The 26,806-nt window shown below is 32.6% G+C and overlaps 2 protein-coding genes across 3 annotated transcripts in view; one reads left to right on the top strand and one right to left on the bottom strand.

Annotated features, from left to right (window-relative positions):
* LOC132702935 (muscle-specific protein 300 kDa) overlaps positions 1 to 26,806 on the top strand; it is a 171,410-nt gene that overhangs the window by 11,269 nt on the left and 133,335 nt on the right. For both annotated transcript variants that reach the window (XM_060671820.1, XM_060671816.1), the window contains exon 3: positions 2,257 to 2,563. In XM_060671820.1, coding sequence (XP_060527803.1) covers positions 2,257 to 2,563 — 307 coding nt within the window. The remainder of the gene's footprint in view (positions 1 to 2,256; positions 2,564 to 26,806) is intronic.
* LOC132703684 (serine/threonine-protein phosphatase 2A 65 kDa regulatory subunit A beta isoform-like) lies at positions 8,116 to 14,253 on the bottom strand. Its single transcript, XM_060673092.1, has 5 exons — positions 14,160 to 14,253; positions 11,971 to 12,348; positions 11,649 to 11,843; positions 10,631 to 10,736; positions 8,116 to 9,815 (listed from the first exon to the last, which is right to left on the bottom strand). Exons 1-5 carry the CDS (start codon positions 14,226 to 14,228, stop codon positions 8,224 to 8,226), a joined length of 2,340 nt encoding a protein of 779 aa, XP_060529075.1. The 5' UTR covers positions 14,229 to 14,253; the 3' UTR covers positions 8,116 to 8,223.

Raw genomic sequence — 26,806 nt, 5'->3', positions numbered from 1 at the left:
TAATGTCGCTTTTATTCCTGTACAGCTTCACCATCCTAATTCCATTTTTTTATCCTGATTATGAAGACTAACCTACCCGTTTTCATATCCAAAACCGTTCGACAAAAGTGTATTAAAGCCGTAAGGCTATTCTTCAAAATTTCTTCGCATTGAACATTTTTAGCCGGTTTTTCGTTCCCTGCCATCACGCTTTGTGCAATGATCGGAATCTACATTTGAAAGTTACAAAAGTATTTATAAAAGAGTAGTATAAATAAGATCGAGCATTATTACTTTTACCCGAGCTTTTTCCTGCAAATTTATATAGTTTTTCGAAGTATACTTTAAGGCGGGAACATCTATATCAATTTTTGAAAAAAAAATTACCACGTTCAGCTTGTTCTCGATGTGGCCGTGTGTCACATATAATTTCGATATTAGTAAAACCTGAAATAAAAAAAATACAATTTGATTATAGAGCATCTTTCAGTATTTTCGTGACAGCATTGTCAAAAGATGGGTTGTTTCAGATTTTAATTTTGCAATCGGATATTGTCGGAAAGTAAAATAATATAAATGTAGGGCTTTTGCAATTAATGTCTGAAGTAGAATGTCAGATTTTTGTGCTGAGGTAGATATGTGCCGCTAATATTAATTTAATAGGCAAGTACAATATGTTGGGGTTGCTGACGAAGGACCACCCTGTTTCCAGGGACGAGATTGACGACAATTCGAGTGGATTGTAATTACTTTTTTATTTTTAAGAAACATTTAGAAACGCAGCCTCGCACTGTTAGCCTTGTTGCCGAGTCTTTCACAAAGTCCAACACAATATATGTACAATATTCTGTACGGAGGAAAAAATTTTATGCGAAATTTATTGAATTGAATTAAATTGATATTGAAATTTTGATTTGATGCTACTTAATTTTATTACAACGGTCAAAGCTAAATTCGATATTTTCTTCACGAAAATATTCAGAAGAATAAGTAAATTTCGAAAATATAATTTTAAGAAAATATGATATTATTTAGAAATAAAAGAGTTAATTACTTGAAGCATTTTAATGTGGTTTAGCGGTGCCAATTTTTACAAAAGTTTGACATCAGTAGAGAAGGAACTGTAAACTATAATTTGATGTAAAACCTACAATCCAATATTTGACAAAAACAAATTGATGTTTATAACTAAAAATTAGTTGAAGAAAAATTTTGTGTGTGTGTTCTAATATTAATTGGTTACGCTGTAGGTAGGGGGTAAAATTATGTGGAAAAAATCTCGTCAACATTTTAATCGAGTACGGTCTACAACTTCTTAGTCATTATTACCCTTTTTACTCTCTTTTAAACGTCCTGAAAACTTAATCTTGGATCATATTTTAGGGATCTGTAATACAGCGGAAAAAAATTACCCCAATTTTTTTGTTATTGATTTTTATTAATTTTGACTACAAAATTGGAAATTAATTAAAACATTTCCAAATGGTGCGGTGTAAACATAAACAAGTAAGAATTTGAGTATTTATAATAATAATATGAATAATATTCTTTATTTATATTTTAATATTTATATAATTAAAATGCATTAAATTAATTAGTGATTAAAAACGATGCACAGAATTTAAAATAGCCTTAAGAATCAAACTTAAAAGTATAGAAAATTAACATTTTTCAGTGCTCTAATGTGACAGGCAGCAATGAATTAATTGCCATAAAGTATGTTCCTTTTCCAAAGAAAGTGAAATTATGTCTGATAATGCTCGATTCACCTCTATGTCTTGTCAACATTTCCATGTCACCAGCATATAAATCAATCTCTCTCAACCTTCTGAGAAGTTGAATGAAAACAAGAAATGTGTGAAGAAATGAGGTTAGGATGTGGTCCCAGGAATTTTATATAAACCGTTATTGGAATCGTTTTCTCATCAAATCTCAGGATGGATAAAATCAGATGATCAACGCTGTCAAAGGCTTGCTTTGGACAAATCAAATTATATAATTAATCTTTTTTCATATTCAATTGAGTTTAAAAAGTGACGAATACAAATTTAACACAAACATTAATGCTATTTACAAATCTTCTGGATTCTTCCTGCGTTGGTTACTGATGAATCGAACTTGCTGATGTTTCGCCAATCATTCTGTTGGCTTCTTCAAAGCTAAATTGATATTGCATCAGCAACTGCAATCCATGCAGGATGAATCCAGATGATTTAATAGTATTATAGTAGCCTGCGCAAGTTTCTTTGAAAAATTAAAAATAAATGTCTTTTTCAGCCATCCCCAGCACCAAATCGATGCGCGTCGCCCGATCCCTACTTCCAAGGCGTCCATCCCTATCAATCCAGAACCTATTCGCCAGTCACCTATTCCCCTGTCACCTATTCCCCAGAAGTAGGACCTCCTAGTCGAGATTACGAGTATGTCGGTATGCCGATGACTCCACCTCCACTCCCACAGAATTATGAGGTAGACGAGGACGAAGATTCAGGTCCATCTACGGCAGAAATCATAGCCAATCAATCTCAGGATTACATCGACGAAAAATTGGCCGAGTATCAGGCGACGATATATTTGCTACAAGGTAGGACAAAGATTTTTTTTATTTGTGTCGATTGCGTGTTCCCTATAAAAAAATTCGTTGATCCCTGGCGCGAGGCCAGACGCCTATCGGCTGTCGGTGACATGGCGCCTTGTTTCCTATCATTCCTATGGATTTTGCGAATGCAAATTTGGACGATTATTAATTTAAAACTTGTTCTGTGTGTGTGAGTATAGCATATTTTGCTATATGCGATATTTTGGAAACGTAATTTTCTTAATTTCAAAGACGTTTAGCATCTCATACAGTTGCGTCGATTTTAATCGCGAGAAGTGAATTTGGGACACCCTATATAGTTACATAAATATAAATTTAAATATAGGTAAATGCTAATAGTATGGCAACGTATTACTTATCATAATTTTGAAAAATTGTTTAATAAATATTCTCTTAAAAACAATTTTTACTATAAAGGGTATTTCATAAACTTTTTCGAAATATAATTTATTTTTATTATTATTTAATTTTATTATGAATATAGAGATGATTTTGATTTTTACAAAATGCTTAACTTTAATTTTCGTTTTTTTTAAACTTTGCATCAATAATAATAAAGCATTGGAAAAATGTACAGGTATTCTTAGATCTGCCAACGTAATTTTTAACAAATAATATGAAATAATATGAAATATCCTAAATAAAATCTTAAATTTTCACTAGTTAATGTAACAGATCCCCAAAGTTCCCCAGTAGGACACCATGTATTAAATGCTAATAAAAATAATATATAACTTCTTCACAACTTACAGCCTACGGAATGGTATTTAAGACAAAAAAATAATAAATATCCAATAAAATCACAAAAATATGTGTGCTTCAAACGATAACAGTACTCATTTCCATGCTACTAAATCCTTAATTGGTTTAAACTTTAGCGAGAAACTGTTTGTGTATGTGTTTAACAATCGTAACGGCCGACAAAATGTAATAAATATAGCTAAAAATAGAGGTGAGCAAGTTTCGCCGACCATTTAATCTGAATGCATTATTTTGCGTGTATATTTAACTTCTTCGCTTTCATTCGAACCAAAGTTTGGTTATTGTTAGAATTAAATCAGCCACAATCTGTAAGAGAATTCAATGACTGTAAATACTTTGTACCGTTTATTATTACGAGGAGAGCAGTTGCTTTGATCTAGTTATTACTTTTGTTCAATGACCACCCCTCCCGTTGTTTGCAAGTTTTTAAAGATTTAGTGGGTTCCAACGAGAACAACAAGAATATACTATACTATACTATGCTAAATATAATTGAATGTCAATAATCAAGGGGACGTTTTTTGGATTCATTTTAAAAGGAAAACTTCATGTGCCTAAACGTCTTTTGAATTTTGAGATACAGGGTGGTAAAGTTTTCAAGAATATATATTTTTTTAATATCTGCAATATCACTTTAGATATTTTAATGGAATTTGGTAAACATATACTATGTACCAGGAGGCATTATTTAACGTATCACAATTTCTTTAAAATACACCAGTGGCGGGCGTACGGAATTTCACCTGTCAATTTTGGCAGACATTGATGGTACGCCACTGATTTATCTTAAAATAAAAGTTATTCTTAATTTTTTTTTTAATTCTTTGATTTTTTTAGATCCGATGTACTGTTTTCGCTTAAAAAATACATGATCACGTCAATATCGTAAATATGACAGCATGCCGAGAATTATTATCATTATTATTTCTTATTTCAGTAATTGTCTATCTGTTTTATAAAAGTGTTTCAAATAATTGAAGTACGTAAATTCGGATGTGTATTTTTTAAATCTTTAAAATTATTTCTTATTATTTTAGTAGGTTGTGTCTGTAAGAATTATTAATTCTGTTGTCAGGGCGATTGTTTCACAGTTGTGACATCAGTTTTTAAATTCAGTTCTTCGCGTCTTATTAATTTGGTTTTTAAAATATACGAGCATTGTTATTTTAAAAAAGGAAGGTCTAGTTTATTAATGAGGAGTTGGCATACATTTTATGTATGGTTTGGCTGATGGTATTGCGGAAGCTAGGCGATTATATCAAAAGCGCCTTTATAATAGCTTTATGTCGGATAGGCGACGAACATTACCAAATATACATAGAAGATTGACTGAAATAGGTACTTTCAGCGCAAATAATAATTTACAAGGGGCCCATCAAACTGTAAGAAATCCAGAAATTGAAGAAACAGTTTTAAAGTCTTGGTTTGGAAAATTTTGCAAGATTTTCTGCTAATCATATTCAACGAGTTCAAGCGTTTCTTCCCAAAAATTTTTCCTTGAGTGTTAATTTTTGTCAATGGTTTTTGGACAATTTTTTGACTAAGAAATCCTATTTATAGATGAAACTTTCCAGAAATACAATCAGAACATTTTTCTGTAAATATTTGGACTGGAATTGTTGGAAATTACTTAAGTGGGCCATAATTTTCGCCGGTTTTTAGAAGAGGATTTGCCAATATTGTTAGAAGTATCACATTTAATTAGAAACAGAATATGATTCATGCATGCGCGCCTGCTTGTTTTAGTGTTTCAGTAAGAGAATATCTAAATTACACATTTAGAACCAATGGGCAGAAAGAAGCGAAAACCGTACATCGGATTGCAAAAAATCAAGAAATTAAACTTTACAATTCCGGATCTCAATAGTTAAGACCTTTAGGACATGTTCATGTGAAGTTTTCTTTTTAAAATGGATCCAAAAATCGTTCTCTTAATTATTAATATTCATTCAACACCCTGCATATTTCCCATGCAGGGAATCTTTGCTTGGGGATGTAGATTTGAAACACTGTATAGTAGCATATATTTAAATAATATAAATTAATTAAATATAATATAAATGGTATCTCATTACTACGGGATTTTTTACATCTCCATAAGAGTTTGTTTGTTACGTTGGTTTAATTTACGCCAAAAGGATTCTGGAACTGATGTCTAGAACTCTCTAGAACACCCGATTTAGTGCCATTGGATTTTCACCTACAGAGCAATAAATTTTAACCGTCTTTAACTGTTATATAGCATAACCCTTATATAGCACAGGCAAGCTCAAGAATGGCAACTAACTATTTGACAATGGGTTTATCGCACGGTATCCAAAGTTTCTTTAGATATGACAACTTTATTATAGTATGCTTATTTTCAGTGGTTTTTATTGTTTGTTCTATATCTATGTTTTATTGCAACAGCCACTTACAACTTACACTTTATGCAAAAAATGGCCTTATCGCAAAACGTATTTTTAAGTAGGTGTATATTTGTAAGCTAAAAATATGTGTACATAAAATCAACATTACTTCCCAATTATAACGTGAAAATGGTCTATATTTAGATTATGTACGCGCGACGTATTATTAACTTTTCAAGTAATTCATGTCGGTTGTTGATTTTGTGCATTCGATAAATTTTGTCCACCCCTTGTTTGGCCCAGTTAAAACTGCAAAACCGCATCGCTGTTTGATTCAAGAAATAAACTAAATCAATTTTTCAAAGAAACTTCCACAGGGTACTGTAATACTTTTTATAAAACTTATGGATTCCTCCTGCGTTGGTTTTTGTTGACTCGAACTAGCAGAATAAAATACGAGTCAGTTTCTGTCAAGTCCTGGCCCTGGTAGTTTCCTGGGCAAGATTGATTCAATGGTCTAGGGTAAAATTGTATCAATAAAATCCAGAATAAGTTATTGCTGCCGTTAGACCTATTCTTAAAGCTTGATTTTTAAAAAGGAATTGAAAATCCTTAGTTAATGAGATAACATAATTATCTTATGAATTTAATGAGCATCTGTTTTTTAACAGGGATAGGATTATTTTAACATGGTTTCAGTGTCAATGGCGACAGAAATAACCATGCAATATAAAAATGAATAAAATAGTTTACAAACGACATACACGTACGAAGTGGCCGTGCTTTATGCCTGTAAAGTCTGTAAAAAAACTTAAAGACAAAAATTATCGATTAATCCATGTCCAACAAAACTTATGCAATGAAATTCTCTTAAAAAACCGTAAAATTGTCTGAAACACGATATTACGGTTCGATGATATATGAAATATGACTAGAATTTACCGAAGAATTCAAAAACTATTTAATATACAATCAAATATTTAAAAAAAAAGTTGTTACTTAAGCACGAAAGTACAATAACCCCGTATATACAAGAATATAATTTTATAATTTATAATAGTTACAAATCTTCTGGATTGCTCCTGCGTCAGTTGTTGATCAATCGAACTTTCCCACGATTCGTCAATCATCCTGTTGTCTTCTTCAGTTTCAGTTAATCTCTGAAGAAGCCAACAGAATGATTGGTGAAGTGTCAGCAAGTTCGATTAATCAACAACCTACGCAGAGGGAATCCAGTAGATTTGTAAATAGTACTACAATATCATATTTTAAAAGTATGAATAAATATAATGTAATATAATATGTACAATAAATTTAAATAAACAACAAACAACTTTTGTCTAATTTTTTTTTAATTTTTTTTTAGAGATTGTGAGATAAGATGTCTAATAGAAATTCCCGGGACTTCAATGATCCCACAACGCTTATTTCCTTATATTATGCTTTTATTCAAAGTAGGATTTCTTTCGCATCTGTTATCTGGAATCCACGCTACGCATTTCATGTCAACAGAATCGAGAACACTCAAAATAAATTTTTAAAATTTCTCGCTCTTAAGACCCACACTCGTATAGAAGAAAGAGATTATCGCCCAATTAAACTGAACTTGTGTATGCTTTACAAAATAACAAACTCACAAATCCATATCTTTTGTCGAAACTTAACTTAAGAATTCCCGCTCGAGATTTAAGATACGCTAATCTCTTTGAAATCCCACATAGTAGAACCAACACACGGCAGCATTCCCCTTTGCTAAGAATGCAAAGTTCGTATAATAAACTTAACGCGAATTTTAACCTCGACATCTCTTCAATATCTCAGATGCAGTTTAAACGATATATCAATTACTCCATTGCTAGGACTTATAGTGTCACTTAGCAGTGTATGAGTGTTAAATATCTTCCTCTTTTTGTATAATGTTCTACATCCTACTTATGTTTGTTTTGTATAAATCCACCGATTTGTGGTTACTATTTTTTGGTACTAAGTACTGTAAACGACCTAAACTTGTAATAAATAAATAAATAAATAAATCCCGTAATAAACGAGCCACACTGTCGATCCACATGGACGATAACAAACACCTTTGCCATTTTCAGTTTTCTAAGATTTGCAATTTATTCATTTCAATTATAAAATCAAATTTTATGTTCATTTATTGTATTTATATCTCCTAAAAATGCCATTCAATTTTCGAAAAACCGCGGTTATTAACCCACATTTCAAATTTTGGCACCCAAACGTGATATCTAATTTTAAATCGAGTAGATCCAACTTTTAAGCAATTTATTATGTCTGCTATAAGTTTGTATTATATTTTTTCGGAAATTTGCAAAACCCAAATAGTTTGAACGATCATTTTGACGACAAAACGTCATTTTACCCCTTAACCCCTTAAAAATTAATACTTTATATCTTTTAGGCTATTGTGTTATATTGCTATTTATAATTCACAAAATAATGATTCCTAATAATTTAAGTAACTCAGCCATAACTAAGTGATACACAAGAAAAAAATAAATAATTGCTGGCTTATCAATTAAGTATGTCCTTATCTACATTCTCCATTAATTCGTCGCACTCACTCATGTTGTCTAAACTGGTCTCGGGACATTTTTTTTCCAATATCACTTCAATCTGATTTTTGGTAATTTTACTCTGATTTGTGACATCTTCATCAATTATGGGCAGTTCCTTTAATATTGAAGTCGGTAATGCCACGTGATCCATTAAACTCGTGTCTATGATATCCATGTCCTCATGGTCTATCGACATCTTCTTCAGGATTTCCGAGTCGATGCGTTTCAACTGTTCTTCTGATAACTGACCCAAAGCTTGCTGCACCCAAGACTCGGACAGTTCTTTTTTGAGGCAAGTAATAAAATCGTATATTTGACCTAATGTAAAAATAGCCCGAATTTGGATGTTTTCCGTAACATCCCCGTTTAGCGTCTTAACTATCTCTAAAAAGTTTTGATGAATCAAATACAAAATTCCTTGTATGTAAGTCCATCTGCTTTGGTCAAAATCGATTTCTTCTATCGAGTAAGTATGTATGTCTTTGTATTTCTCTCTGATCTCTTCCAAAGATTTTTCGAAATATATAGGCACGGAATCGTTATCGGAATATTCTACCTCCGTTCTCAAAAATAACATATCTTTATAGACGTCTTGTTCCAATTGCTTGTCTATTTCGTGGCAATATTTGTCAATTTTCGCTAGAGCTACAACAGCTAATCTATTTGATGGCCTACCGTTCCCTTCAATCAATTTTTCAAATCCACCCAAATAAGAAACATTTTCTTTACTTAAAGTTGGGTTCAGCAATTCACTAATGCCAAATAAAGGGACGTATCTGTATAAATACCTCGCGTCCCTGGTAAACATTGCGTAATAGGGAATCAGATTTTCCGCAACCCATTTGATTCCGTACTGTTTGGCCAACAGCGGCAAAATCAAACAAGCACATCGTCGAACCGCACAAACTGAATCGCCCAGTAAGGTAGCGTAGTAGAGTTTAAAATTTGCCGAAAAGTAATCGGAATTGCAGAACTTTGCTAAATCGACAAACGTCATCAAAACACTTCGCCTACTTCGCCAATTGGTTTGGGACTTAACCAATACGCTTCTAATAGCCGCTTTAATTGTATCCAAGGATTCTTTTAGATCTACGTCACGAGATATGTTACTCAGACCTTGCAAGTAATTCGCTTGAACAACCATCGATTGTTCTTTTTCCAACGCTTCGAGCAATACGGGTATCATGTTCTTTTTGAAGCAGCATTCCGTCAGAATTGTACCAAGAGATAATATATTGGAAGACAGCATTAACCTAACATCGTCCGCGTCGTCGGTGAAGAGTCTGCGAATAACAGGCATGACGCTTTTCTCGAAAACAATCTCGAAAGTGGTATCAAACTGTGGCTGTTTGATGTACGAGTCGCGCAAGCTTTGACTAAAGTTGAAGACGCTGCTAGCTGCAACCGTACGAACTGCAGCTTCTATGTCTTGGGATAATTTTTGGAACACGGAAATGAGCCTATCTCTGTATTTGCTGTAATAGATTTTCCGTTGAATTTCAGCGATATTAATCGCTAAACGATATCTCGACTTCCAAGAAGGGTCATCTGCAATCAAAAATTCAAAAGAAAATGGTTACTACTTTTTGCCTTTTTGCCTCTATTTTCGTTAGCATCTTCATGATTCCTATCCATGCTCGCAGTAAATTATTTTTTTTAAAGAAATTGTATGATTTCGGAAAGTTGAGAGTTTTGCTAGATATAAAAAAAATATATTTTTTGTGAAAAATCACGTAGTAGATCAGCGCATAATAAGTTAGCCAAACTTGAGCATGTAACAAGAATGATGTTTTTTACAACATTTATGAATGAAATAAATTTCAGTACTGCCTTAATAAAATAAGATGAAAAAATTGCACAGGCCCAAAAAAATAGTTTATTTTTAGCAAATTAGGAAAAAGAAGCCCTGTATTGCCCATTTGGCAAATATTAAATTAAAAGTGCCCAAACTACCAAAAACGCAGTAACCACAATACCAAAAATGTTACTAACAAAGAAGTGTTGGTTAGTCTTAGTCTTAGTCTTCTGTACATCACGTAACTCGTAATAGTCATTCCGGAGATTCAAGTTCAACAAAAACCTCTGGTATAAATTATGCTTTTATTTTTTCGTTTCATTTATTGAAATTTGTGAAATTTTATATTATAGAAAGAATGGTTTAGGTGTTTTTTTTTGAAAATTTCATCATTAATAAAAGGTGGCGAAATATGTAATTTAATAAATATGATCAAAATTTCAATATTATTGAAATATAAATATCGACAGTCAGGTCAGGTATTTTAATATCTGCATCAGCAATGCCTATAAAATTATTTGTTTGGTTATTTTAAGTTTGACACGAAAAGACTCATGAACATACTCACCACTTGCCTGCTCTATTATTTTGAAAACGGATTCATTCATTTCGACCTCACTCAGTTTATCGGTTAGGGACAATGCAACGTCAATCGTGATAGACCTCACCGTGTCCTAAAATCGAAAAATAATTCAATGTGTATAATAAGTATGAACAAAAAAGTTTAACATAATTAACATAATTAATAAATTCATGTTTTTATGGTTCAAATCGTGTTGTTTTGCGAAAATGTACCCAAAAACTAATGGTCGTGCAAAAAGTATAGTATGCAGCTCGTTAAATGCCGTTTACTGCACTTGTTGCATAATATACTATTCTCCCCTTCCAGCGTTATTTAACTTTTTACCTTGTCACTGTCTTTTACTTTAGTCACGGGTTGGGAGCGATCGTATGCTTGTAATGGTCGTAATTTACTTCTTTAGACGCTCGTTTATTAAACAGTTCCTCCGCTGCGCGCCGTTCGTGTTTGAACAAACTACAATGTCGTTTATAAACCTTACTGCATAATATACTATTACAGTTGTATTTTGGTGCAAAATTTCTCAAACATCAAACTCTCCAGATTAGGTATAAACCATAAGAAAACACTGATTTTGACCAGAGAATTCGAAAGTGCAGTCTTATACAAGCTATACAACCTTTATCACTTTAATATGTTTGTGACAACTAGTATAATATTAAAATAATTTTAAAAACATAGACCCCCATATATGTCAAAGTCACGTATTTTGACCATAATATTCAGCCGACAATCATAAAAAAAGACTGGAAATAAATATAATCCAATTCTATGGTTTATTTATTATTCAACGTTTTAAAATTATAATTAAACGTTTGTCATTTTTTTTTAAATCGTTTTTTGTGAGTACGCTAGAACGGATTGAAGTATCAAAGATGAATTTTATTTTTTTTTTATGCAGCCAGGGCTAGCGATTTTTCTGTTTCATATACCTCAATGGCACTTTAAAAGTGATAGTATTAATATAAAGTATTAAATTGGTATATCGAGCTAGATAAAGGATTACCAGAGGATCTTGGGCGATATCGCATAAAATCGGAATGAATTCCTCTCGAACGTAGTCAATTTCCAGACAATGGAAAAAATCTACACACGCGAACGCAGCCGCTCTACGAACCAGAGACGAATCATCCTGAATTAACGTTCTAAATCTGTTGCGCAGTTCCTCTTTTTTCTGATCACCTAGTCTCGGATAACACGTCTGAAAAGAATGATGTTTATAACATGATTTGATTTCTACATATCGTGGATTAATCGAATTCCTAACAGTTGAAAATCAAACTAAAATTTATTCCAATTTCAAGCAAAAGTTTCTTTTCATTACTTGCCGAAAACAGCATCAGTGCTGAACATTTGCTGGTGAACCATTCTTCGTTAAACAGTCTCCGAACTACTGGAAATAATAATTCCTCCAACAGATCATCACTTAGTTCCGCAGCGAAAATTTTCAGTGTTTCAACTGCCCGTTCTCTAACCAAGAGCTCGTCCGTGGCACACAGTTTCGCCAATATGTCAAAAAGTACGCCAGCGTGCTGATAACCCCCGACTAGCGGCATAAAATGTTCTAATTGCTCGGATAAGTTGAAGAGAATTTCATCGTGGAGCTCAATGTTTTGCTCTATGAACGGCAATAACTCCTCCCTAGTTGCCCTTTCGCCTAGCGCTTTGGCTAACATTTGTAACCTTTTTACAATGTCGATTTGTAACTGAAATATAGAAAGGTATTGTCAACGAAATTTATTATTACATTCAAACTCGATAGAAACAAAAGACTTCACAACAAAGCAATAAAAAATGTACCCCCGAAGTATACCTATAATTATAATTTTCTCCATATTTTTACTCACTTTTTTATAGCACAATATATCTTTGAATCTTTGAACATGAATATGTTTGTTCCATGATAGGCATGATTTTTAAATGAATTGATTTTTAAAAAATTAAACGTGATTTGGCAATACTGGATAATACTAGATTTCTCTGCAAAGCAACAAAGTTGGCGCAGAAGCGTCAATACGGCGTTGTAACCTGCTTATGCGCAGTGTGGTTGTATTGGTAGTCGCGCTAGTGTGTTCGCGGCTGTTGTCTACGTTGTTGCCTATTTCTAGTGTTCTAGAACGTATAAATATGGAAAGAAGATATTGTGTGAACATTCCAAATAACTTTTGCTATACCTGTGGTAGTTATGTGGTAGTAAAGCAAAGGCAAACTATAACTTCTTTTGTGAAAAATGGTTATTTTGGTATAAAAATTGGCGACCAAGACAAGTCCCGTTCTCCTCATACTGTTTGTTCCCTTTACATTGAAGCATTAAGAAACTGACAAAAAGGGAGGAAGAAATGTTTAAGCTTTGGTGTTCCTATGGATTCAACGACTCTAATAGAATGACCCACTAGAACAAGCCTTACACCTAGTAGCAAAAATGTATTAAGAGATAGTTTAGTTGACCCCAAAAAAGTTTTACTGTCTCCTCTTAATATCAAACTTAGCTTGATCAAGCGGTTTGTTAAAGCCCTAGATAAAAATGGACGGTGTTTCAAATATTTGTGCGAGAAATTTTCAGCCATATCCGATGCGAAGATAAAAGAAGGTATTTTTGTTGGGCCGCAGATAAGAACATTATGCAAAGGTAAGGATTTCACAATACACAAAACGTGTGAGTTTCATTTAAAGAAGTAACTGATAGGTTTCTTGGCAACTCTAAGGACGAAAAGTACGAAAGTGTTTTTCAAAATATGTTACAACACTTTCATCGCCTAGGTTGTAATATGAGTTTAAAAGTGCATTTCCTGTTTTCACATTTGAACTATTTTCCTGAAAATCTTTTAGCAGCTAGCGAAGAACAGGGAGAGAGGTTTCACCAGGACATTAAGGAAATGGAACGGCGGTACCAAGGCAGATGGCGGCGGACTACTGCTGGATGTTAAAACGGTATATGCCCTTAAAAACGCACAGCCCAATGTCCGGACAACGAAACTTAATGACAAAAATAGGAAGATTTCACTCAAAAAAGTCTGAGTAATGTTTCTTTTTCACTTTTGTTTTTTAACTAGGATTCCACTTTTTTACTGAATAAAGAAACACATTATTTTAGAATTTTTTTCCTTTAATATTTGCACAAAAATCTTACGTGCTACAAATAAATGAATAGAATTTTTGAAATCGGCCTAGTAAAATTATATAAAATCAGTTTTCAAAATAAAAAGTTTAATTATTAAGTTTTAAGTATTAATTATATTTTTCCAAAATTTTTTTGATTCTATGATTCTATATTTTTTAAACCTGCTAAGTAACAGTAAACGTTAAAACAAAATAATCTTATTGACTTGTGCAGATACACTAAATACATAGTCATCTTGCAAAAGAAGAGATATTTCAAATAATGTAAAGTATTTTTTATAGTTTCCCAATTGTAAATAACGAGCTAAAAAATTGTTGTAATTTTTAGAGATAAATTCAGCACACAACTACTTTACTACAACTTTCTAATTCACCATAATATAAACGATGGACTTACGGTCAAATTATCTTCAAGCATCGCCCCCTTGAAAACTTCAAAATCCTGAATCAACAAGCCATCCGCCATTGCTTCAGTATTTTTAATTCATCGAGACTTGAAGCACGGTCAGGTTAATTTGAGAAATCGCGTTGTATATTTACAACTATAAAGTATTGTATTATCTTATCGGAATTCGTCTGTCGTTAATCTCAAAACAGATAAACTCTATCTTAAAAGATTTTTAAAAAATGCTGCAATTGTTCGTTTCAATTTTGGAACAAGCTTAATCTCTCATTTCGATCGTACCCAACCAGTACCTCGAAAAATAAATATTTGGGAAAGCGATTGTGGAAATGATGTACTCACGTTTTAGTTATCGCGGAGATAATATTAACAAAGTTAACAAAAGCACAGGATGTCCATATATGAATTAGAACCCCCGCTTACTGATTCTATATCAAGTTTGATAAACGATATTTCAATCACCAGTTTTAGTTACCAGTTACTAAAGAAGTTTTTCAATTTGTTGCATATTATACCTCTTCTATTACAATTACTTTTACAGTTGAGGTGACCGTCAGAAATAACAAACATCATAATACCATGACTAAAATCTATCTAAAACATCCGATCGCTCTCAATCGTGTGACTCATGTACTGGAAACGACCGAAGTGGCTTCCAAGAGTCCATAATGAACTTGTCGAGTTAAGTGTTATTGTGTGCACATCATTAGCGCAAAATTGGGGAATGGAAAAAATAGTTTTGGGTATTAGCAATATGCTAAGACAGATTTCTACTTGGTAGATACAGAGTGTTTCAGAACAAATACGAAAACTAAGGCAATGTTAAATAAAGCAGTAATAAGGAACGACTTAAGAAGTGACAGCAGCCCAATAGATTTTTTTGCCTAATCAGTTTTTTAATCTCTTTTGCATTGCTTGAGATTTTTTTAATTTCAGAACGTTGTATTGCGAAAAATCGCAGTAGACAACAGTTTCTGAATAAAACATAAAATACAAAATATATATTTTTATGTCACTGCATAAGTTTTTCTCAAAATTTTGTTAATATTATATGCAGAAAGTGTGTTTTTGTAACAGTAATATTTCCGCAATATTTTATTGCTCTATCTATTTTCGTTGATAAGATAAAAAATAAAAATATAATTTTTGCATCGCGCTACCTTCATAATGGTTAGCTTTTGCTTATGTATCAGACTACCCTTCATTTTAAACACAAGGAATCACCTTTATTTTGTTGAAATACTCTGTATACATTTTCATCTGATTAAATTAGGTAAACAAACATGGATATTTAAAAGAGGAGTGAATCGCAGAAGATTATGGTGTACACCATATCAAAGGAATTGTAAATTATATTGAAAAGTTTTAATAGTTAAAATTAATTCTAATTTTGATATTAATCATTCTAGATTTGTTATGAATTTTTACGGAATTTTCGTGTATAAAATATTTTAAAATTTCTTTATACATGAATTAACTAATCGGGACGACCGTTGCCTTTTTTAAAAACTTTATTTAAATTTACAACCGCTTTAAAATGGTCTGTTACAATAACATATCTAGACAGAACTGTTCTTGACTCCGTTAAACTACGTTTTTATATGAAGAAATAGGACTCTGCTGGGTCAGCATTCTTGGATCTTCGCTAGTGAGATAACTCCTCCCCCTTAAGCTTCAACTACACCGTCAAGAGGGGTAGGTTTTTCCACTTCTTGCTGCTGTTTCTTGCTGGATTTGGTGCATCTTGCCTGTAACAATCTTCTATAGCAAATAAATAGACACAAACTGATTATGACCATGTATACAAGGATGGTCCATATTCTCGGATATTTGTAAAACTCCGAGAACTTCAGAAGTGGGTAATTTAACTGAATTTCATTCCTTAAAAGGTTTAGTTCATCTAACTTAACTTCATTTAATTTGACAGTTAAATCCATCTGGCTTTGTTGTGTTGGAATATCTGGCAGATCAGGAAATAATATTGGCTGAGTACTAAGGTTGATTGATCTGACATCACTAATTATTGTGTGATGATCAATTTTTACGAGGCATCCTCTTGGAATTTTGGCTTGGTATGTCCCATGAAAATTCTGAATCTCTTCCTGAGCGTTGCATTTAAGTTTAACGTTCTGTATATCTGGGACTACTAAAATCCATTGATTGGAATTTTCTAGTTGATTAACTATTAGCTGGGTGATTTTGAGTTGTGTTTTGTGGCAATTTGTGATTTGTGGATTTGTGCTCAACAAGGCCATTTCGCAAGGACTGCTGTTGTCGTTATTCTTGATTTCTTGTTGGGTGCAGACGAATAGACCTTTAGTAGCCTCCTTGCAGGGCCCATTATAGTATGCATGTTGCAATTCACTTTTTATTAAATATTTTGCACGCGGTAAAACAACCCTAAACCAACTCTCGCGTCTTATGGGGATTGAGTAGAGATGAAAGTAATCGAAAATTATTGGATTAGTCATTGGTATTCTCAAAAGGTAATTGATTTTATTATTCAAAATAAAACAGTCAATAGTAATTAATTTCTCAAAAATAAAAGTGTTTTCTAACGTTACAGGTATAATCATTTGGTTTTTTCTAACTTTGGTTTGCAAAATAAGAAGTTCTTTAAATAAGTCATTAATCTTAATGATACTTGGGTGAATAATTTTCAATTTTGAGAAAGTTATTGAATTTTCTTGTAAAATTGATAAAATTACTTCTCCATTCTTAATTGTAGTTTTTATATTAATAATTTGTTCACAGCAAGGGGCAATAGTTATAAAATTTAAACTGTTTTGTCTTGTTTGGTGAAAAGATAATTTTATTTCTGTATATGGAGTGATCAGATAAGATTTTTCAAAGTTTAGACTGGTTTGCAGTAATTTTAAATTATCGGTTCCGATCAAACCGTCGAAATAATTATGAAAATTGAAGAGATAAAATTTTAATTTCATTGGGTTTGGTAAATTAAATATTTTTGATGGAGGTAACAAAGAACTATATTTGTGTGAGGTGGCTGATTTTGAACTACTTTGGTCATATTTTGAAAATATTGCGTGTTACTTTCTTGCATTACAAATGTTAAGGCTTTCGACAGACAATCAGGTTGCATACATCTAATGGTTGTACCAATAGGTTCTTTTAAAGCAAGGTCGTTATAGAGTTTACGTTTTATTTGTTTTGCTTCATTAGTCGTTTCATGCGTATCAATAAATGAACAAATCAAATTTAGGATATGCAAAACTCGATCGTAAAATTGAGTCGGTTTTTCATTTGGCTGTTGGCGGAGCATCACTAAATCTCTGTTAAGACATGATTCGTCTCTTTGGTCCGCGAAATTTCTATACAAAATATTTTTTAAATCATTCCAAGTACTGGATGTTTGAAGATTGATCACGACTTTTGCATTTCCTTTCAATTTACTAATTAGACAATTCAACAAGTAAATATTTTCGAAAGAGTTAGGTTCTCTGCCATTATAAAATTTATCAATAAAAGTTTGACAAATAGTTAGGTATCTAGATGAATCGTTTGGGTTCCCATCGAATTCTGGGACGCAGTTGAGATATTCAGATTTAAAAGTAGCCATACTTATAAGAGATTCACTAAATTGACTGTCTGATTCTAAATTATGTTTTTCAAAAATAGTTTCCAAATTTGTTGCGAAATAATTTTTCTGACCCGAGTTGGTTGAAGGTGTATTATTACTTAAATCGATAGCTAACGTTTCAATATTATCAATTATTTCGTCAAGTTCCGACATTAACAAATAATTGCAACTTCAAGACTTCGATCGGCGATATTGGTCTTCACAAAAATTCTTGTCCTTGCGAAACTAGACGATATGGTTTCTAGTTTCCGATGATCGTGTTCTGTACAGGTCTTCGATAGACTGGGGTTTTCGATTTTCAGAAATCCACTCTGTCAAACACTAATCACCAATAGGTCCGATTTCCAATTAATCGATGATACGAAAAATCGACGTCGCGATGCGGTGCGCTAGTCAATTTCTGGAAATCCTACTACGACTGCGCCATTTCACTACTCGGGACGACCGTTGCCTTTTTTAAAAGCTTTATTTAAATTTACAACCGTTTTAAAATGGTCTGTTACAATAACATACCTAGACAGAACTGTTCTTGACTCCGTTAAACTACGTTTTTATATGTAGAAATAGGACTCTGCTGGGTCAGCATTCTTGGATCTTCGCTAGTGAGATAACTCATGACATCCGCAAAGGATATCAATAGATAATTAACAAAAATGGTGCCCCACTAGTTCCTCCTTTAATTAAGAAGTAAATAAAATTAATGAGTAAGTTGTATTAGCTAATATATTAAAAATTACAAAAAGTTCATGAAAATGGTAGCACCGCAAAAAATTATATTCTATAACAGCATCCTGCAGAGTTAGTTTTTGTCGTAGGTTGCCGTTCCTTATACGGGGTCAACTGAGAAAAAGCGTTTAAATTTGGTTCCATTATAATACTCCAAGAGCCGCAGAAAGAAATAAAAAATGGCCGCGATCCGACTTCGGCGTGCATATATGTTATTGATTTTAGCTGCTTTTTAAAAATCAATAAATTTTTTCGATTTCGAACCAGGGGTCGAGAACTAACTAACCAAAATTATTTTTTTAAATTCGAAAAACAAATACACATTAAATTTTCAGATTTTCTCGTCAATGCTAATCGTTATAAAAAATAACCAAAAGATTTGGTCATACAGTATGTACTCTGTGTCCCATTTTAGTAGCGACTGTGGAGTAGTATGTCCGTTGTTACTGAAGGCAGAGCCTTGCGGTTTCGTCAACCTTTGGTAGTTCTTTAGTGAAACGAAAGGTGACATTAACAACATTTTCATGACTTGCTTAGTTTCTAAAGTACAGGGCGATTTTGGAAATTTGAAGTTTTGGGGCACGAGGGGTATCCTATGAAATACGGGAAAAGTGAAAAGCTCATCCACATAGATTTTTACGTAGAACTTAGTGGCGTAGTCAGTTTTTTTCTAAATGGTTTCGACTTTAAAAAAAATAAAGTTTGCCAATTTGATTGCGCTTGGTATGAGGTTCTCAAAAATTCATAAAGGCATGTGCGGTAGGCATTGGAAAAAGGATTTATTGAATATATAAAAAAATACATTAATTATTAAATAGTATTATTATTAAATATCTAAATAAATATTATTAAATATCTAAAAAAACTAAGTTGGCTTCTTGCAAATTATAAAGTTGTTGTGCAAGTATTGTCAATAATAAATAAGGTAACCATTTTAAATATTTAATCAATCCTAAAAAAAGTGCCAAAGGTTTGCAAAAACGCAAAGCCTCATATTCACTAACAACAGACATACCCCTCAGTCTCAACAAAATGGGGCACGAGGTACAAAGGTCTTGTTGTTCTAATATTAGAAAATGGCAGATTAAGCTGAATATAGGAATTTTTTTTTAAAGTTTCATTTTGTATTTTTAATATTTTCTGCCGCTTGAATTTTAGCTTAGCTGCCGCCCCCGGTAGAAACTAGGGCATCAGGAAGCTCCAATAGATCTTTATTTACTCGAGCTGTCATTTGCTGCATTAAAACATCCGATACACGATTCAATGTCTTTGATATAAACTGGGCGTTCGGTTTTTAGACAGTTTCCATCTTACTCGGCTTTAACACGCAACCGCCGCGAAAATAGATCCAGTCACGCGAAGAGTGACGTGGACGTGCCGGTTTGTTTCCAGATTTACAGTTATTTCTGGACGAACTTGCGTTACTCGACATTCAGAATAAATGTCAAGTTTCATGCGAAATCAGTCGATAGGTTTGCGACGACAATCTTTCAAAGACGAATATAAAATTTTTAGAATTAATTATATGCAAAATTCCGCTCAAAATAATTTGCCAAGCAAAGAGCTTGTGTTAAAAGTTTAAGTAGAGGGTTACTTCACCTAGAGTTAATCACAAGATTAATTGTAACCCGAAGCTAACTGTCTGGTTACTAGTTCACGATTAAACTCTGTGTTATGCAATTTCTCTGCTAATTTACCCCGACCCTGTATTGATATACCGGTCCTAAGAACTATACAAAATGGATAGTAGCAAACTTGATTCAAAGACGAAGAAGGGAACTACAAAATGTGAGCGATAATCATAGTCATTTAGTTTTTTCTCAATATCAAACACATTAACTATATGCAAATTGGTTCAAATTCAAAGCAACCTAGAAATTGTCTTAACTGGCTTTTTTAATGGTACATTATCGGGATTATCCATACGCCGGATAATCCCGATAATGTACCAAAAATGTGTTTGGACGTTATTGTTGTGTGGCATTAGAAACCATTTTATTGTTAACCTTTTTTCACCTCAAAATTAAAGATTCTATGAACAAACTCAAAACTCAACCTCTCAAAAATTATCATCATAGCGAAAGCGGAATTGGTTTGTGTCACATCAGTGTCCACGCAAATTTTCGCCCGGATAGTGTGAATTATTACAAACCGCACTTTTCAAAGAATAACATATCCGGTGTGATTTACTTTTCTCCAAATGAAAATTTTAATATTCTACATTCTACAGAAAACTTAATTTCTTGGAGAAATTAGAAATCACCGAAGCCAAGAGAAATCTCATCCTTTGTTGCGTTAATAACGTTTTTAATTTTGAGTCGATATTAATTTTTAGCCTTTTAGTATATTTAACTTTGGTAAATTTTTATGAAGATCTAACGGCAGGTCTACCTCGCTTGGTTTTATCTTTGTAACCCGCAATAAAGAGATTCGCAGATCCACAGTGACGTTGCAGATCCGTATTTCGGTATTTCGTGCATGCAAATGCTGAAAGGTGACGGATTTTGTTTTCGGTAGATTTTAGCCAAGGTATATTGACTTCTGCCAATTCTGACAGTCATGTCTCTCCTTCCTTAGAATATGTTTATAAACTTGCTCATACACTTGAAACATTCGCACACCACTAGGGGGCAGAAGAGTACCAGGAGCGCAATTAATTGAGCTCGAGGAAATATCTAAACTCCCCATAAACGCGGTACGTTACTGGTCATATAGGACAGGGGCACACAGCAGATAGAATATGATTGGAATAATTGTGCAGATGAATACATTGCCTCTTTTCATACGAGATTTTTTACAGTAGGAAGTAGAAAAATATTCTTTCAAACTGAATAAAATATGTAAACTTATTAATAAAAGCATATTAACAAGTTAACACATCTATATAGAATATTCCAAAAAAATAAACAAACTTAAAAACAATTATGAATGAAACGTAAAGTTCGCTAACGATATACCGTTTTTACAACTTTATATGGTTTTCACTTCGGAATGAGTTTAAGACCCGCCTGTTGTAAAGTGGAACGGACAAAAACAGTGCCGCGCGAACTGTTGTATTTTAAGAGTAGGGAAATTTTCTTTGATTAAAGTGTTATATTAATCAATATTAGTGTGCTTTTTACAAATCTTCCGAAAACAGTCCCTACTTAAGGTTAAAAACACATTAAACGTTTTATTGTAAGAATGGATCGAGGACTCTCATCGATAAAACTCTACAGAAATCCGTCAGCTTTCAGCATTTGCATGCACGAAATACCGAAGTACGGGTCTGGAACGTCACTGTGGATTTGCGAATCTCTTTATTGCAAGTTACAAAGAGAAAACCAAGCGAGATAGGCCTGCCGTTAGATCTTCATAAAAATTTGCCAAAGTTAAATATACTAAAAGGTTAAAAATTAATATCGGCTCAAAATTAAAAACGTTATTAACGCAACAAAGGATGAGATTCCTCTTGGCTTCGGTGATTTCTAATTTCTCCAAGAAATTAAGTTTTCTGTAGAATGTAGAATATTAAAATTTTCATTTCATTATTCTTTGAATAGTGCAGTTTGTAATAATTCACACTATCCGGGCGAAAATTTGCATGGACACTGATGTGACAAAGACCAAATCCAGTGTCGCTATGATAATAATTTTTGCGAGGTTGAGTTTTGAGTTTGTTCACAGAATCTTTAATTTTGAGGTGGAAAAAGGTTAGAAAAAGAGACCGTTTCCAATAATTTTATAATACAGTAGAGATGTACGAATTTAAGCGTATTACACGGGGTTTGGTTTATTAATGATGTATATTTAAGTAACGTACGTAACGTAGTTACGTTAATATCAATGGAAGTTGACAAAAAAAAGTTGTTATGTCAATTCAAAAACTGTTTTTTGTATGGAGACCTGATTTTAATAGTTTTGAATTGGGGGTTTACTTCTTAACCTATGACAAAACGATTATTGAGCGTATTTCCAAGCCATCCATTATCTGTTATTTTGTTATGGGATTCTTTTGTTAATTTTTTAATAACATTCTGTGTGTTGCTATTTTTAGTATATTTATCACGTAATTTCATCTTTAATTTTTGTTTACAGCATGTTTGGGAATTTTATTATTATTATTTAATGTTCAAAAATTTTGATTCTGCACTGTTTAAGAAATTTTATTGGCAACAAATTATTTCAGAAACATCTGTAACTTGAATGTTTGCTTTTTAAGGCAGCCGCAATCCAACATTAACAAAAATTTAAAAAAATATATAGAAATTTGCACACTGATTAATATAATTTGAAATGCATTTATTGTTACCAATTCGATAATTCAGGAATATTTGTATTATGATCATTACAGAGGATTTAATAAAAATATATTATTTATATCATTTTTTTATCATCGTTACAGATCTTCTTCCAAAGAAATCTTTAAAGATTTAAATTCAACAAGGCATTGTGAATTCCCCAAACATTTCGACGAACCCATAAAAGTTTGCATAATAGGGTAATTATGACGGTCGAAACGACTGGACGGACAACGATGTCAAGGTTGAGTTTCGGCTGGATCCACCTCGCATAAAAAGAATTAATACACAGCGTATAATCACCAATTTACTGCACAGCTCGATTCTATCTTTCGTTTTTGACGTTGCGGTTTTGACTGTCAAAGATTAAATTTAAAGAAGAATGCCAAATTTTAATTCTCTTCTATTTCTCGAATTTAAAACAAATAATATGCCAATAGAAAATGCAAATGACACAATTAAAAAATCCAGTAGAAAATGCAGGTGAAACAATTAAGGAATAATTGAAGATAATACTTCAGGTTTATAAAAATTACAATGCGATACAATACAAACAGAAAGTTAATAAACATAATAACAAAATAATCACCTTAGCAAATTAACTGTTTTTTTCTATAAAAAAAGGAAGCGGGCCGCAGAAAGAAATCAGGAGACTGTTTCTTAATCTGAAATCATTTTTAAGGAAGTGTCTGGACACCACTGGACCTAATCGATTTGGGGATAACTGAGCTACTTATTATTACAGACAACAGTGCCAAATTTCTGCAATATCGGCAAAATAATGTTTAAAATATTGGTAAAAAAAGAAAAAAAAATCAGACATATTGCTAAATTCTACATTCGCATTCCTTTATTGACCACAATTTTGAAAAAGTACTTGCATAAGCAAGATAAAGATATATATATATACATGTATAACAAAAGTAATTTGAACGTTTAAAAGATACCGTAAGGGGTTTTGAATCTTTCAATCAAAACGTATTTCGCAAATAAAGCTTCCATTATGTCGAAAGTTTTTCGGACCGAATGATCTTTTTCGTTTTTGTACTTAATTGAAATAATGCGTACCGCTAAATAAGATTTCTCCGCAGACATTGGACAGATGTGGTTTATTAGCCAGTTGGTGTAAGTATAATAAAGTAAAGCAGCTGGCTTTTCGGTAGATCCCATTACTTTAAAAATCAAAGGTGAACTACCTAGTAGTTGTAAACATAGAAAAAATATTTCACAGAACATTGGAGAAACAAATCTTTCGTTTTATTTCTAATCATAGTCACGAGAAAGACTGTTTGATACTACGATTTGGTTTTAAAATGTGAATGTAGCTTTTAGCAAATTGTAAAATCAAGGTTTCACAAATTCAAACTTTTCAGATGTTGCGTATACGTTGGGAAGGTATTCGGTTCAATTAAAATTTTGCAAATGGGAGATTTGAACGGTTTCGATTTACCCAGGCGTCACAGATTTTAAATATGAATAACATATTAATTAATTAATTAACATTTGATACTTTTAAATAGAAAGGTTTCTTTCTCTTCTTTAAAAATACGTAATGGTGAGACTTGGACTTGTTACCTTGTCAGAATTATAGGGTGTTTTTATAAAAAACATTTCCAAACCTTCGTTGAATTTTAGGGTACAATATTTTCTAAACCAACAGTTTCATGGTTATTGCAATGTTTCACGTTCTATAGTTTTAGTATACTACCAAAAATATAGCACACTTGTTACTTTCGAAAATCGATGAAGTCGATTTTTTCGAAGGTATCTGCGCTCGTATAAAAATTTTATATCTCGGGAACTGGGTAATATGGGATCGCCGTGGGTACAGAAATGATCACCGTCGAAAAAAAAATTTTTTTTTGTCTGACCGTTCTCCGTTCTCGTCTTTTGGTTTTTCCTGAATAACTTTCGAACCGTTGGAACTACAAAATTAAAATCTGCCTCCTTTTTAACCCTCCACGAGGCACATAAGCTTATAAGAAATGGCCCTGGACCTTGCTATGAAACACCGAAATTGAAGCAATGGACTTCATATTTAGCACATGTATGCAGCTTTGCCCCGTGACAGAACCTATTGAAAATGGGTGGACTGGAGGGTCGGGAAGTATACTAACAAAATAATAAATCGCGTGTGCAAATAAGAAATGTGTTGTGTCCTAAATTTGCAGATATCAACTTCAAATTTAGCAGAGAAATAAAAGTCCGTGTCCACATTTAAACGGTAGAAATTGGGCGCAATCAAATTTTACCAAGTTTTTTTTAAATGTTTGAATTTTTTTTTGGTAATTTTAGCTTCCAGAAAAATATGTTTTCCTCCACAATCGTTCATCCGATTGGCAAAATTCTTTAATCGGCAGACGCAGAAGATTCAGTGCAATAACATTTATTTCGGGCATTTTTTCGATTTTATACAGGGTTTTCAAATTATAGGCAAAAATCTAAAACACCTAGAATTAGAAAATTATTCTTTTTCAGAGTAAATTAATAGCAGCAAATCAAAAATCGTAAAAAATATGGTTAGATGGTTCAAAATAGGCAGCATCAAGAATTTTAATTTTTGTATTTGTGGTTTTCGTCTATCACATACGCTGCTCGGGATATTTGAAAAAATCCATATTGAAGTCGTTATTTCGTTCGATGTCAAGATGCGATGACGTCATTGATTATTACGGCGCGCTGCATAGTTTCAGAAAAAACTTATTTTCTCCAAAACCATTTACGATTTTCAAAAAATTCTGGAACCAGGAAACGTGGAAAATCCAAGGCTCTAACCTTTACTTCGAACAATGATTGAATCATATACAGGTTGTATCATTTATGGGCAAAAAATCTAAAATATCTTAAAAATTTCCATTTTTGTGAGTAAATTATTGGCGACAAATGAAAAACCGTTAAAGATAGGATAACTTTATTTGAACAGTATCGTAAACCGGTTGTGAGAGGGTTTCAGGTTTCCTCAATTATACGGGGCGCGAGATATTTGAAAAAATGTCATTCTACAACGCTATTATTTGTGCAAATTTTAATATTTACCAATGTTTGCTATAACTTTGAAGTTCGACGAGATATGAAGGACATTTTATACAGGATGCATGCACAATTAAATTACATCGATTTTGCGAAAGTTCCATAGTGGTCCGCAGGAGCACGATAGAAAAACAATACGTCCCTTTTGCTTCTGCTGCTGTTATTTTGTTTTAGTCTTATTCGAAAGACAGAGTTAACTTAGGGAAGTAAGCTTTAGACATAATGCAGATAGCAAATGCGTACTGGTAGCTGTTAAATTGCGATTTTAGCTTAAATGCTTTGAGTTTTAAATTCGTCATTTAAGTACAAAGCATATAGATAATACTTTCTTTGCGAAAAACAGAGAATGTATGATTAAAAGAAAAACAATCTGCACAGACAAAAAAGTCCATGACCTTGAAATCCGCATAGATTTCGCCAGTGGTTATTAGAATAATGGAACCGTAGGCAATTAGATTCTTTGAAAATTGTTTGAAAGTTTGCAATGATATTAAAACTTAAAGCGTTGTTCAAAGTTTTTTTTCGAAGAAAACCCGAGTGAAAAATCAAGCGGTGCTATATTTTTTCTTTTCAGGGAATGTAACAATAATATTCCATCTTAAAAGTTGATAACTATTAGACTGTTAGTTTTTTTTTAGTTAAATTATAAGTAAAAATGTCCTTAGAAAATGTTTTAATAGAAATTTAAATTTTTTCATACCAAAAAAAAAAGTTTGTTAAACGTACATTTTTGAAAACCAACCTATAACTTTGAAGCTGTATTAGAGATCCATGTAAGATTTTTAACATTATGTTTTTTATGAAAATTGAGCACTTAAACATGGGCATCATCTATCTCTTTTAAAAGTGAGGGTTTCTCTTTAAAAGTATCCAATTTGGCAGACCCTGCAGATTTTACAAGTGCATTAGAGGTCGCATTTGAAACGTTAAAACAAAAATTAATCGTCAAAAGTAGATAACGAGGTGCTTTCCATCATATTAACTTGTGCTGTTACTACAGTGCT

Source organism: Cylas formicarius, unplaced genomic scaffold (genome assembly GCF_029955315.1).
Source record: "Cylas formicarius isolate icCylForm1 unplaced genomic scaffold, icCylForm1.1 PGA_scaffold_6__28_contigs__length_40554024, whole genome shotgun sequence".
NCBI classification, from domain to species: domain Eukaryota; kingdom Metazoa; phylum Arthropoda; class Insecta; order Coleoptera; family Brentidae; genus Cylas; species Cylas formicarius.
The sequence above is the reverse complement of the archived record's forward strand: the minus strand, read 5'-3'. Positions and strand labels throughout refer to the sequence as shown.